General features: G+C 29.7%; 2 protein-coding genes across 2 annotated transcripts; both read left to right on the top strand.

Annotated features, from left to right (window-relative positions):
• Positions 1–2,531: 2,531 nt before the first annotated feature.
• Positions 2,532–5,901, top strand: LOC125839554 (flavonoid 3',5'-methyltransferase-like). The gene is made up of 5 exons (XM_049518541.1): positions 2,532–2,638; positions 3,408–3,493; positions 4,061–4,205; positions 4,587–4,715; positions 5,394–5,901. The coding sequence occupies exons 1-5, from the start codon at positions 2,585–2,587 to the stop codon at positions 5,685–5,687; spliced, it is 708 nt and encodes a 235-aa protein (XP_049374498.1). The 5' UTR covers positions 2,532–2,584; the 3' UTR covers positions 5,688–5,901.
• Positions 5,902–10,419: 4,518 nt separating this feature from the next.
• Positions 10,420–12,347, top strand: LOC125839437 (heat stress transcription factor A-6b-like). The gene is made up of 2 exons (XM_049518410.1): positions 10,420–10,782; positions 11,547–12,347. Exons 1-2 carry the CDS (start codon positions 10,495–10,497, stop codon positions 12,345–12,347), a joined length of 1,089 nt encoding a protein of 362 aa, XP_049374367.1. The 5' UTR covers positions 10,420–10,494.
• The last annotated feature ends 2,152 nt before the right edge of the window (positions 12,348–14,499 follow it).

The raw sequence follows: 14,499 nt of genomic DNA, 5'->3' as shown, positions 1-14,499 counted from the left end.
TTTGTCATTGAGGGAGTTCAAAATATATATATCCACATAAATACATAAAATTTACCCTATATATATACATGTAATTTTTTGCCGAACCCCCTGGAACCCATGTGGGTCCGCTCCTGTTGATGAACTTGAGGTCATGATCAATGATCTAGGTTACCGCAATAAAATAAATGTTAATAACCTATTGAATTGGTGAAAATGATATATGTTCAGAAGTCGAGAGTTTAGAAGAAATTGTGGATAGCACTGAAAAAACCAATATTGATGATAAAGTTGAAGATGATACAATACCTGACATTTTTTAAAAAGTAAATAACTAAAGAGAGGGTTATTAGTTTCAAGAGCATAAATGAGCCAAAAAAGTTAATGGAAGGATATTTTTAGACCAAAAATATGAATATAAGGGAATTTTTAGACCAAAAAATAAATGAAGTATATTTTTAGACCTTTTTGAAATTAACGGGTCTACGTACACCCGCCCGTTTCCGCCTCTGTTGATATATATAGTACTCTTCCACAACTCATGAGCCAATTCTAATTACCATCTGTCCAGCAACAACACTTCATTAGTGTATTTAGTTTCTCCTACCTATATTTATTGTATGAATACACGAAGACAATTTTATTATGAATTTAATTATTATACCCTCAACAATTTATGTAAAAGATTTTTTATATTATTATCTCACTTAAAAGATAACGATAGGTAATAATTAATGTCAAATTACAAAAATTCCTTAAAATTTGAAGATTTCGGACACATTACCCCACCTTCCGATACATCGTGTTCTGGTTTCGGATACATCACTCAACATTCGATACGTCGCTTTTTAATACATTACCTTTGTTGATATATACAAGACACATGTCTGATGTCTCAACACATTACATATGTTGATACAAGACACACATGTCACGACACATTACGTCTAGGGGTGGTAATTTCAACCCATATTAATGAAATGAGTCCATTTTGCGCATATTTAATGACTTGGATCACTTATATTTTAATTGGTTAAATATGAGCTTCAAGTTATTTTAAGAGTCTCTACAAATATGGTCAAAATGGGTTAAATATGGATATTCATATTGATCCATAATAGATCACTTAGTTTTCACTTCCACTTAAAATTCTTAATTGTGCTAAGAAATAAAAAAATTAATATTAATTTTCAAAAATTCAATTAATTTTCAAACTTAATTGAAAAAACATATTTTTTTGTTTATTTTTGGAAAACAAAAAAATTTAGGGGTAGCTTGGTGGAAGGGGGTGCCCTGGGGAGTGGGAGGTGTCAGGGGAGGGGGTAAATTTATTTATTTTTTGAAAAAACAGATTTTATTTTATTTTTGAAAAACAAAAAAATTTAGGGGTTGGTTGGTGGAAGGTGGGGGTGGGGGGTAAAAAAAAAATTTGTTTTGAAAAAATATATATATATTTTTTTTGGAAAACAAAAATATTTAGGGGTCGGTTGGTGGAAGGTGGGGGGGGAAGGGTTGAGGGTGCCCGGGGGACAGATTGTAATCCAAACCATTTTTGCTCAATCCATATTCAATCCATCCAAATCCGATCCAATCCAATCATTTGTCACCCCTAATTACGTCCTAATACATCAGATAAGGACTCATTCGGAATAATCAAAAGATTTTTTAATACCTCTCCTTTATTGTTTCGGCATGGTTAGTAAACTTACCAATAAGGTGGTCACCAAAAAGCTAACCAGTTTTTGATATTTACATTGAAGTTTAATTAATCTCGATTCACATTGAGTAGATTTATTTGAGATAATATTTCTTACTAATAATTTTTTCATATATTCAGAACTCAATTGAAATATTTTATTAAAAAAATAATAATTTCATTCACTATCGTAAACTAGACAAGTTAGGTTGTTGACCGGCAAGTACGAAGACTGCGTGCTTGGCAACCACCACTCAGTTCCCCAATCTTTTTCTTATCTTATAATAAAATAAATAACTTCTCTCTCCCATCCTTTTTTTTTTTTCCTATAAGAAGTATCTGTTTTTTTTCTTCTAGATAAGCTCATTTAGCACTCCACTTTTGGTAAGATTTTCCTCTTATACAATTTTTTTTTATATTAGTCTTATCTATTTAATAATTAATACTGAATTATGAGATTACACTAGTGTTTCTATGTAGTATTTTTAAGGTACTATTGTTTTAAAAAATATATATATTGTAGGAAATTAACCAAATCCCCCCCCCCCCCCCCAAATTTAGGGATTGATTGAATTTGAATTCGTGTAATTGTAGAGTGCATTTTTAGAGACAATGCTCCTAACAAACTTGTCTTATTTATTCTAAAGAGCTAGAATTTAAGATTTTTAATTAACGGAATAACGATGAAGGGATCTTAATCACACCATTGTTCACATTACTTATTATATCATATAATTTATCTTATTTAAGATTATAAAATCTCACTTTTTATAAGGATAATTGTAGATATCTTTTAAATGATTTTGATAGTGTATTATATATAAAAAAGAATTAATAATATATATATAATCGAGAATGATGACCTTTTTTTTTTCTTCTTAGAATCTTTGAGGACTTTATATTAAATCAATGGCAGAAAAAAGTGGACATGGCACTATTCTGCGAAGTGAAGCCCTCAAGAAGGTCAGTTTCCTACTCTCTCGCAATTTCGCCCGCCTCTCTCTATATTTTATAAAATACTGCAAAACATAGACATTATTCTTTCGATTGTATCAATTGTGCAAAGCCAAAAAAAGGAGGAAAGTACTCATATCAAATGTAATTTTCTATTTATGTATCACGAATGAATATAAGATTAAATGAATATAAGTGATACAACTTGTATCAATTGTATTCGTTGATACAATCTGAATTCGTTGAATATAGTTTGTATCTATAGCATCTCTCCTCTCTCACCCACTCCACCTCTAGTTGTGCTCTTTCTCAATAATCTTGTTCGCCTCTCTCCTCTGACTATGAATGATAAATACCCCAACTATATAGATTTCTAATTAGTTTGCTCTAAACATTAGTCATTTATGAAATTTTCCCTTATTTATTTAAAAATCCATTTTGACCCGATTCATATTGATCCAAACAAACTTTGAGCAGGTTAGGTTTTTAGCCCATTTATTAACTTAGCCTGTTGGACCTTCTAAATTTGACTCATTACATTCGTTTATCACCTCTATAAATATAGCTATAATATAACTAAATTTCGAGGAAATGAGATCTTTTGACCATTTAATTTACAAATTAAATGGATAAAAATGGTTTTTTCTGATTTCATTAGGTGTAAAAATGAAGATATCTCGTAAACAAGCGCAAAATTTAAAAAAGAAAATATAAATAGCCTATAAAACCAATGTTATCCTGATTTTCTAACATGTTATTTTTTCACATTTGATTGCAGTATATTTTGGAAACCAGTGTTTATCCAAGAGAGCATGAGCAACTAAAAGAACTCAGACAAGCCTCATTCGATAAGTATAAAATAGTGTAAGTCCCAATTTTTGGATCTTATTAACTCCATGGAATGTTTGCATTATGAATTTAATTTTTTTTGCATTAAAGGGTATAAAAATATTTTATATGCATGACTAAACTTATAAAGTAATTATAGGTAATTTTCAGGACAAACAATAAGTAATAATTTAATGAAGAAGTCGCACATCGATGGTGAAGGGAATAAGTAGTTTTTTAATATGGCTTGAATAATTTTAATCTTTTGAACTAGCTTTTAGGTTGAATTATACCTATGATACATTTCTTAATTTTAACGCTTATAGGCTATAGATAACTTTGATGATTAGTGTAAAAAAAAAATTATTGTAGGGGCAGACCCACCCTTAGTCAGGGGTGTCTTCGAAAAATTATATTGGTATAGAAGTCAACTTTTGATTTAATAAATATATATATATAAGTATTAACACCTCTTAACACAAGTTAAAGATTTAGTCCAGTGGTTAGGGGTTGTGAAAACTCCTAAATATATACATTGAATATGTATATTCATTCTTAATATACAACATATATACATTTGTCGACTATTATTTTTACATACAGGAGCTTGATGGGTGTGCCTCAAGATGAAGGCCAATTTCTTTCAATGCTTCTAAAGATCATGAATGCCAAGAAGACAATGGAGATTGGAGTTTTCACTGGTTACTCTCTTCTAGTTACAGCTCTTGCTTTGCCTGAAGATGGGAAAGTGAGTATCATAATCACATCATCCGCATATTAAGAGTTAATTGTCAAAAACACATTTGAAATATCATTTTTTTTCCGCTGAGTTTCATATTCCAATTATCGTCAGTTGTTCCCTTTTCTTATCTAAACGAGCATCATCTAGGTAATAAAACACATATCAACTACCAATTCTTCCCTACTTCATGAACTATCAGTATCGTTGATGTACTAAAAAGAGAACAACTGATAGCTGAAGTATGTTTTAATATAAAGTTGGTGATAGTTTAGGTAGGAAAAAGGAACAATTGACAGTTACAATATGAAACTGCGAAAAAATGATAGTTTAGATATGTTTTTACCAGTATCTTGCAAATTATTAAAACTTGTTTGTATTGATACACAGGTAATAGCAATTGATCCAGACAAAGATGCATATGAAGTTGGATTGCCATTTATTAAGAAGGCTGGTGTGGAGCATAAGATTCAATTTATTCAATCACAGGCCTTTCCTGTTCTTGAAAAACTCCTCAACGTATGGCTTCATACCTTTTTTCGAATATTTTTTTAAAAAAATAATCATAAATTATATACATAGGACTATATTTTTTTCATGTAGTTTCTAAATATGTATATTATTTAAGGCCTAAAGTTGGTTCGCGATGGATGATGTATAATCTATTAATTAGATCTCTTCCTATTGGATTTTTTTAAAGAAAATTTTAGAAATAGCAAACATAATAGACATAATAAGACTCTATAGCTATAGTTGCGATGATTGCGCTCCATAGCTATAGTTTTGTTTGCTATAGAAACTGTGATTTGTATATTTTTGTCTGTTTGTATATTGTGCTTATATAAAAATTCTGTATTTATATATTTAGGAATTTTTCAGAACTCCGTTTGTATATTTTGCTTGCCAATATACAAATAGGGTAATTTATTATGAATTTTTCATAAATCGTATACAAATAGCAAGGGTAAGCATATACAAAATTCTCAATTTATACAATTAGAAACCAAATTATACAAATTCTGAATTTATACAAATCAGGTGAATCACATAAATTGAGGAAACGGTAGGCGTGAATTACAATTTTCTTAAACTATAGCTATAGTACCTAATATACGCTAAATGTTTGCTATTCTACATAATTTTCCCATTTTTGTTATGTGTGCTAATCAATGTTGAATGTCTTAACATTAAAAACAGGAGAAAGAAGAAGGGACATTTGATTTCATATTCATTGATGCTGATAAGGAGAACTATTTGAAATACCATGAGATTGTACTAAAATTGGTGAAAGTTGGAGGAGTACTTGGCTATGATAACACTTTATGGTATGGAACAGTTGCACTTTCAGAGAATGATCCTATGCCACCAGGCTTAAAGGCATTGAGGGGAGCTGTCAGAGAGATCAACACTTTTTTAGCTAATGATCCTAGAATTGAAATGTCTCAACTTTCAATTGGTGATGGACTTACCCTTTGTCGCCGTCTCTACTAGTTTGAGACTGAGGCATAGTTATTTTTATTGTTATTTCGTGTATCAGTTAAAAATGGGGCATGGTTTTGTCTAGTAGGCGAGACTTTGTTGTTGTTGTTGTTTCATTCATCAGCCAACAAATGGGGCATGAACGATATTATCATGCGTTTGTAATTCGACTTTTTTTGTAATGTCTTGAAATGTTAAAAATTATCTGAATAAATAAAAGTAACTCGATTTTCAATCGGAAAATTCTAGTCTTTTTTTTTTTTAAAGTGAAATTTAAGTTGCAAGGTAACTCGATTCATTAACTTTCAACTGGAATTTTAATTTAGCAAAAATAATACTACTTTCTCTGTCTCATATTAGTTGATAATTATATTAAATATAGTTATTTCATATTAGTTTATCATCTTACTAAATCAAGAAGTATTTAATTAATTTTTTTCTATATTACCCTTGCAACTAGTAATTCTTTTTATTAGTGTTCACATTTATTTATAAATAATTCCAAAAAAAATTTAAGAAATGAGTTAATAAAATCATCTTCTTAAATATGATTTTTGAAGTACCGTGCAAAATGGAAAAATGAAAAGTGATATTAATTGGTACTCCCATCAAATAAAGTTTGATATTAATTTTTTTTCTGCAGACAATTAGGTGTGTCACTTCCCATCAAATCTTTGGATTGGTGGATGTTGTAATGTTGTTAACACCTGTCAAGGTTTTCTTGGTTTAGTTATCAGGGAAAAATAAATAAAATTATTGGCTTAAATTGTATATTGATTAAAGAGTTAAATTAGATACTTTCAAGTTTCAACAATTTAAAGTTCTTAACATTTAATTTATTAAATTTAAAATATGGGTTTATCATATAAAATTTGTTAAAGCTGTAGGATTTTTGCATACATAATCATATTCTTGTCTAAAATAGCGTGTTAGATTATAATTATTCGTCATTGTTTATAACACTTTTCTTTTCATTAGATCTTACCTAGTTTAGATATGTATCAAATAGATTATTTAATAGCATTTTTTATTGAAAAATATTGTATCCTCAATCTCATAACATAAATTTGACACTTTTGATCCGAGAGTTAAATAATTTAATGGATGGAGGACTGGCAATCTTTCATATTAATAAATTTATGAAGATGAGAAGCACAAACACTTTAAGGCTAATTTCATATTAAAAAAAAAAGAAGAGAAAGGCAAAAAAGAATAAATTGGATATAATCCATATTTATATAAGACAACATTTGAAATTTGATATTACGTAACTCAGAAGATAAATCGTAATACTTAACTACATTCTATCTTTATTTTTTTTCAAATTACAAAAATTCTTTAAAGTTATAGAATTTCGGATACATCAGGAACTTGCGGATACATAGCTTATAAATTGTGAATGATACATTACGCAATAGGAGAGATATATCCGAAAAAGGAAAGGAATGTAACCGAGAGGAAATTTTTATACGACCATTCATATGGACCTAAGACCAATTATGGGCTTTGGGGCCGTGTCCATAACAACTAGCAATACTAGCACTTTCTATATCAATTTGACTAATGATTATTATTACACTTTTGATCAACATTTGATTTTTATTTCCTTTGCTGTCCTCACCTTTTGTTCTTTCTGGATTAATATAAGTAGACATATTAATTTTTATTTTATTTTTTTGTTACTAAACATAATATTCGTAGAAAGCAAGAAATTGTGGATAGGTTCATATTTTTTGGTTATTCGGTTTGTTTGTGTGAGCTTATGTGTGAGGAATTGGGGATTTTTTTAGGTTTTTGGATGGGTTATATGGGTGGGTTAAGTGGATATGGGTGGATTTTTAAAATTTGGATTTAATTAATTGGTCAAATCAGGTCCTTCCATAGGATTGTGTCACATGTCCCTATTTGGTCTTTCGTTAGAGTGAAGGGAAAATATGTTCTAGTGTTTGGACGATAGGGGCACCAAAGTCTCAAAAGTATGATGAAGGTTATTTGTATATCATTTACGATAGTTCAGAAGTACATTTATCCATTTTCCCTAAAAGAAAAAGAAGCAAAATGTAAATACACCAAACAATAATATCTAAACCCTTCTTAAAATTATTTGCCACCATATTAACTTGTAATCCCAATTGTTTCTAGAGTTATTAATGGAAAGAAAAGAACCACGTCAATTGAAATAATATGAAAATTTTATGAGTAATTTGTTTCTTCCAATATATTATATTTATATTTTATATTATTATACTATATTATAAAGTAGGCAAAAATAATCATTTGCTAAATGCAAGTTCTAGATGTTTGCAATCAAAATAGTGGACCCTTTAATAATATAAAATAACGTAAAGTAGCACCTGTCAATTCAAACTTTATTTTGATTTAGCACATATATAATATAGTAATGTCCAGTGTCCAAGATATTTCCCTTACTTTTGGGACATATGCAAGATATTTCCAACCAACATTTTACTACAATATATTTTCATAAGATATAATATTCTGTCAAAAACAAAAACTTCATCTTTTTCCATCCCTAATTTCTATACCTTCTTATTTTGAGTAGGTACTCGTTAGTGGCAGAATCATAAATTTTAAAAAGATTATTTTAAAAAAGTGAAATTGCTAGTAAGATTTGAACATGTGGCATACTAAGCACATGCTTTTTCAAGACATCTAACATTACTAGACTACACCACCTTGTTCTGTTAAGAGTGTCCAGGATATGTTATTTAATCACTTCGTATATCATTTTACTTATATATATGAAGTTATTTACTGACGAAGGGTGTCCGATTGGACACCCTGACTATAACATAGCTACACCCCTGGTACTCGCAATTTTAATATTGATAGTTTCTTACACAATAATTTTTAACGATAATAAATATTCACATTAAAGTCTTTACCAACATTAGTATTTACCATATTACTGCATCTGAAATTTTGATTTCCGCAGGCCAAATTTCCCATATCCACTACCTAAAAATCTGCAAGTGGCCCATTTTGTGAAAAGACAAGGAAAAAGATATATGTAATAATATCATAAGAGAACAAAATTTCCAGTTAAATGTTGTTTTTTTTTTCTGGGGTCCAGATGAATAACTAGCTCCAGAAATCTCTGGAATTTTATTCACTGTTTGGCTAAAAAGGAAAAAAAATAGTGATAAAGGAATAAAGAAATGTTTTAATTAGCTGCATTTATGAAGGTTACATTAATGAATTCATATTATATATGCCCTCCAATATTGCCTTTTTATTTATGGAAAATATTAATGTCAGAGTTTTTCCTATTAATTTATTTTGGATTAAAATGAAGTAAGTTACCTAAACTCAAAAACACGCTTGGACACCCATAACAATTACACCTCAAAGTTGACGTTTGTTATTTCGATTTGATTGCTCAAGATATTTTTTTCTAAAAAAATAAGGTTATTAATTAAAAACTAGAAAAATAAATAGAGAAAACAAGTTTTATAAATAACATTTCAATTCCTCAGCGTCTCCTCTCGATCACTCCCCCTTCCTCTCCCCGGACCACCCCATGCCACCTCACCCTATACCCATAATATTTTTCAGGATGACAATATAGATATTCTTGTGATAATAATTTTTTGTTTGTCTATCAAATGTCTTAAACGAAATTTTAAAATCACTAAATTATATTAAAGAAAATATTTTTCTTCGTACCAAACACAACTTAATCTTATAATTTAGTGCAATAGTTAATTTTGTAAAGAAGCAAGGTTGATTTGGAAAAGTAATTTTTTTATGCAAAGAGCTTAACAAAGAAGAAATCATAATAAGTTACAATTTCCTCCTGTCAAGAATTATTAAATACTAGACTTTTAAGAAAATTTTGGATGTTGAGTATAATAGAATTGAAAATATCATGACTTCTTTGATCATTTCCCTCCAACTATTGTTTCATGTACAACCTTTTTGACAAAAATAAAAATTTGAACTAAAATCACTTTACTATTTAAATTTTTTGACTTAAGTAATATCAAAATAATAAGTGAAGCAATCGTTGTTTGACTTATTAAATTGAAAACTAGACCGTTTATATCTATTAATCTGTCCATTTTGTCTCGACCTAATTTATGAATAAAACACCTAATTTTTCTCAATCCTAATTCAATAAGTTCACAAAACAAATATACAAGTTTAAGGTACCTCTTCATTCTAGGTCAAATTTAGAATCCAAGCAAGCAACCATAAAAAGGAATTTGAGACAATTCAAAATGTTATAATTTTTTATTACTACTTTTGACCAGAAAGAGAAAGATGCAAACTAATTATAAAGAATTTAAATTAGTACACAAGTTTTATCTACCATTTTAGGTTCAATGAACAAATAAACTCTCCTCCTACCAAGACCTTCCCAAAAGGGTTACTCCATATTAAAAAAAGCAAAAAGGTACTAAAAATATCTAAGGACCATACCATAAACTATTATTATTATTTTCAAAACCTATATTCATCAAACTATGACCTAACATCTCTCTCTTCTCTCTCACTCTTGACCTCCATTAATACAACATATTAATAATCCATCTCCTTCTCCTCCAAATCTAAATCCAAATCTAATTTTACAAACTCTTTTTACTTCTCTATATCCTCCATTTTCTTGGAAAATTAACTCTTTCTCTCATTTTCATCTAAATCTTGATTCTCCTCACTCCCAAACCCTAAATCTCCCAAAGATGTTGTAGTTAGCTAACAACACTCTCTTTGAACTTTCAAAACACATTAATTAAACATATTTTCCTTTATTCAAGATTTAACTTTCTAGTATACCCCTTGTTAGATCAAGATTTATATGGATCCTAATTTTGGTGTCCCAATAAAAGAAGAGTTTCCTAGATCTAATGAGCCTAGTATGTGGATTCCTCAACCAATGGAGGGGCTTCATGAGAATGGACCTCCACCATTTCTAACAAAGACTTATGAGTTTGTGGATGATCAAAACACCAATAATGTTGTTTCTTGGAGTATAGGTAATAATAGTTTCATTGTTTGGGATCCTCAAACTTTTGCCATGAATCTTCTTCCAAGGTACTTCAAGCATAGCAATTTCTCAAGCTTTGTCAGGCAGCTCAATACTTATGTAAGCATTATTTTAAATTCTCTAGCCAACTCAAAAATAGTATATATGAGCTAGCACACAAAATACTTATATATATAAAGGGAACAAGAAAGACAAAAACTTGATGTGTTTTACATAATGATATATACTATATAATTGTTGATATTTATAGTGCTCTAGAGTTTTCTCATGTTTGTGAAGCTTCTAGTGAATACTTTGAATTTTGAAATTGCAACTTGCACTAGATTCTTTTTTCCCTTTATTGGCAACTTGCACTAGATTTGTTTCTTTTGTTTAAAGTATATATTGTGGAGAAATAATAAATCAAATTTGACTTTAAAATGGAAAGACATAGAAGTTTGGAGAACTTATACACATGTATCTACAACTCAATCTCTAATCAAGGAAGTGAAATCTTCACTTATAAACAAAAAAAAATGTACATTTTCTTATGTATAGTTAACATTACCACAACTCATGAGCCAATTCCAATTAACTTCTGTCCAGCAACAACATTTCATTAGTTTATGTAGTTTCTCCTAACAATATTTCTTGTATGAATGCACAAAGACAATTACATTATGAGTTTAACTATTATACCCGACAATTTATGTAAAAGACTTTTTATACTATCATGTCAGCTAAAAGATAACGATAGTAACAATTCAATAATATAAAAATTACCTCTACTATGATCAATATATATAAGTTAAATCCTATTATGATTGCTTTTCTTTCTCTTCCCTAATAGATAAATATTACTAGCAATGTGAATTATCATGTAGGGATTTAGGAAGGTTAATCCAGACCAATGGGAGTTTGCTCATGAAGGTTTCTTGAGGGGGCAAAGGCATCTCTTGAAAACAATTAGAAGGAGAAAAACAAGTAATTTCCATCCTGGACAAGGTTCAAATCAAGGTATAGACTCTTATATTGAATTGGGAAAGCTTGAGATAGATGGAGAAATTGATCGATTAAGGCGTGAGAAGAAAGATTTGATGATGGAATTGGTAGAGCTTAAACAACATCAACAAACTACAAAATCACACATCAAATCAATGGAAGAAAAGCTTAAGAGGACAGAAGCAAAGCAACAACAAATGATGAATTTCTTGGCTAAAGCAATGCAAAATCCAAGGTTTTTGGAGCAAATGATGCAACAAAAGGAAAGAAGGAAGGAACTTGAAGAAGAAATTAGGAATAAGAGAAGGAGGCAAATTGATCATCATCAAGGTCCTAGTAATATTGTTGGAGAATTAGACCATAGTGTTAATAATAGTGATGAAAATTTCAATATAAAGATGGAACCTCATGAATATTATTATGGTGAAATGAATGGATTTGATGATCTTGAATTGGAGACATCACTTGGTATGAGCATGCAAGGAGGACCAAGTGAGAACACAATCAATTTTGAAGAAGACTATAATATTGAGAATAAATCTATTGATCATGAAGGATTTTGGGAGGGTTTGTTGAATGAAAATATTGAAGATGAGATCAATTTACTTGAAGGAGAAAATGAGGAAGATCATGTGGATGTTTTGGCTTATCAGCTTGGATTTTTGGGTTCTACACCAAAGTAAAAAAGATCATTTCACTACTATTAGTTTTCCCTTCTTGTCTTTTGTATGGTTTGGATTTTAGTTCTACGTGGAGGAAGTCCAGTGCACAAAACATCTCGTGTTCATACAGGATCCTGAGATTATTAGATGCTAATTACTTGGGAGGATGGCAATTCTTTTGCAAAAGAAAGCAACATACTCTACAAGTTAATTTAGTTTGATTTTATGATTCTCAAGTGTTTTATGTTCCTTTTTAACTCTTGGAAGGTCAACTTCCTTTCTTCATTATTGAATGTACTTTGTCCATTGTTATTTTGCTACCTTATTTTCCTGTTTAAACACTTGTAAGGATATAGTTGCCCGGTATATATATCGGTGGAAAGTAGAAGTACTCCATAAAATTAATCAAGATGGCAAGCTAATCTAAACATCACAATTATACTTGCCATCTAAACATCACAATTATAAAAATAAGAAAGGACTAATTTGATAGCTCATGGCATGGTGGTCAAGCTTAAATCGATTATTTTTTTTTGGTTTTCCACCCGGTGCCCGACATCCACATTGGAGCCTGACTATATCCGGATCAATTCACACCGGGAAGTCCTAAAGGCGGCTTTGTGCTGAAAAAGACTCAAGCCCAAGACCTATGATTAAAGATGACAGAGTATTTATACTACATCAAAAATGATCTTTAGCGCCGCAACTAATTAACGGCAATAGCTTAATTGCCACTAAAAATGTATTTTTAGCGGCATTTAGCGCTCTTTGTAAATGTCCCTAAGCCTATAGGGACATTGGATCCAATGACAATTAACTAATGTCGGTAAAGGCTTTATCACTCTTTGTTAATGTATATATTTATTGCCGTTAAATGTTATTTTTGTAGTAGATTAATTACCACTCCACCACAATTTCTAATTTCCATGATATATTGATTTCTAATAAATCGAGTTTATTAAAGAAATTGAGTGATATTTAGCAATGAAATGATAGAAAGGGGAGATTTTCTTTGTATCTAATGAAACTCAAAAAATATATTTGATAGTTTTGAATATTGAGGGGTTATAAAATTAGAGTAAAAGCTTAGATTTTGTTTGATTGTTGGCAAGCATGTCTCAATTTCCATTGACAGATAGCATATTTTTACTAATTTATTTTGGTGGGTCGACAGAGGCGGACCGACCTTTCTTATTTCTTCGTAACTTTTTCACACGACTCATCAATAAAAATGACCTAATTCCTAACTCTTAATTCTTTTTATGCACAAAATCAATCTCCGCTAATATTTTTTTTATTTCAAAATAAGTGTGTTTTTAATTATTTTCTTAATTTTATTTAAAAGAAAAGTGATATTTCATAGTATAATCAAGAAAACATTAATGATATTATTCCATTTTTTACATAATTATTAACAGATTACCTTGTTTTCAAAATATTTATGAAAGATAAATTAATAAAAATACATTTTACTTATTCGGAGTGAGTACTTTTTTAAGGGTGTTTGGACAAACTAAAAATATGTATCAATTATTTTAAAACTAGAAGAGTACTTTTATCACATATTAGTTGTGTTATGCACCATTTAATCGTTACGGAATTAACAATATAGTCATTTGCCTGGAGAATTAAAATTGCCACAAGAAGAAAACAAAATGCCATATGGAAGAAGATTAATTAATCATGTAAATAGGTCTAGATCGAGTTGGTAGCAAATCTAAACTATCAAAATAAAAAAATAAAAAGTGATAATAATTTCGAAATTATTACTGATAAATTCAAAAAACACACCTAATCTATTCGAAATTTCTAAAATGTTGGATGGAACATATATAATATGTCGGCGCATACATGTGATTTAATTTTTCGAATATTAGGTACAGCTATAGTATAGTCTGTACATCATAAATTACAAGTGGAAGGCCGAAATGCACTTCTGCGCCGACCTAGGAATTAATATTATTACCATATATGTAAGTCTTAAAGAATGTGCCTTAGGTTCACCATATATCTACTAGTTTTTTTACATTATGTTACTCTCCTTTCACGAATTACTACGTTTATCCAAGTGATTCACAACGATAAAAGAATCAAAAAATTGAAGATTCATCTTTAAATGCGACGATGCATAAAATATTGCAGGATTTGAACACGCGACTATTAGGTTAAAAAT

This window comes from Solanum verrucosum, unplaced genomic scaffold, assembly GCF_900185275.1.
Source record: "Solanum verrucosum unplaced genomic scaffold, falcon-dt-bn FXZP01000306.1, whole genome shotgun sequence".
NCBI classification, from domain to species: domain Eukaryota; kingdom Viridiplantae; phylum Streptophyta; class Magnoliopsida; order Solanales; family Solanaceae; genus Solanum; species Solanum verrucosum.
Note: the sequence above shows the minus strand (reverse complement) of the source record. Positions and strands in the feature narration are given on the sequence as shown.

Coding starts and splice junctions, on each gene's coding strand:
- LOC125839437 (XM_049518410.1), top strand. CDS start 10,495: ATGGATCCTAATTTTGGTGTCCCAATAAAAGAAGAGTTTCCTAGATCT. Junction 10,783..11,546: donor TCAGGCAGCTCAATACTTAT/GTAAGCATTATT, acceptor ATTATCATGTAG/GGATTTAGGAAGGTTAATCC.
- LOC125839554 (XM_049518541.1), top strand. CDS start 2,585: ATGGCAGAAAAAAGTGGACATGGCACTATTCTGCGAAGTGAAGCCCTC. Junction 2,639..3,407: donor GAAGTGAAGCCCTCAAGAAG/GTCAGTTTCCTA, acceptor ATTTGATTGCAG/TATATTTTGGAAACCAGTGT. Junction 4,206..4,586: donor CTTTGCCTGAAGATGGGAAA/GTGAGTATCATA, acceptor ATTGATACACAG/GTAATAGCAATTGATCCAGA.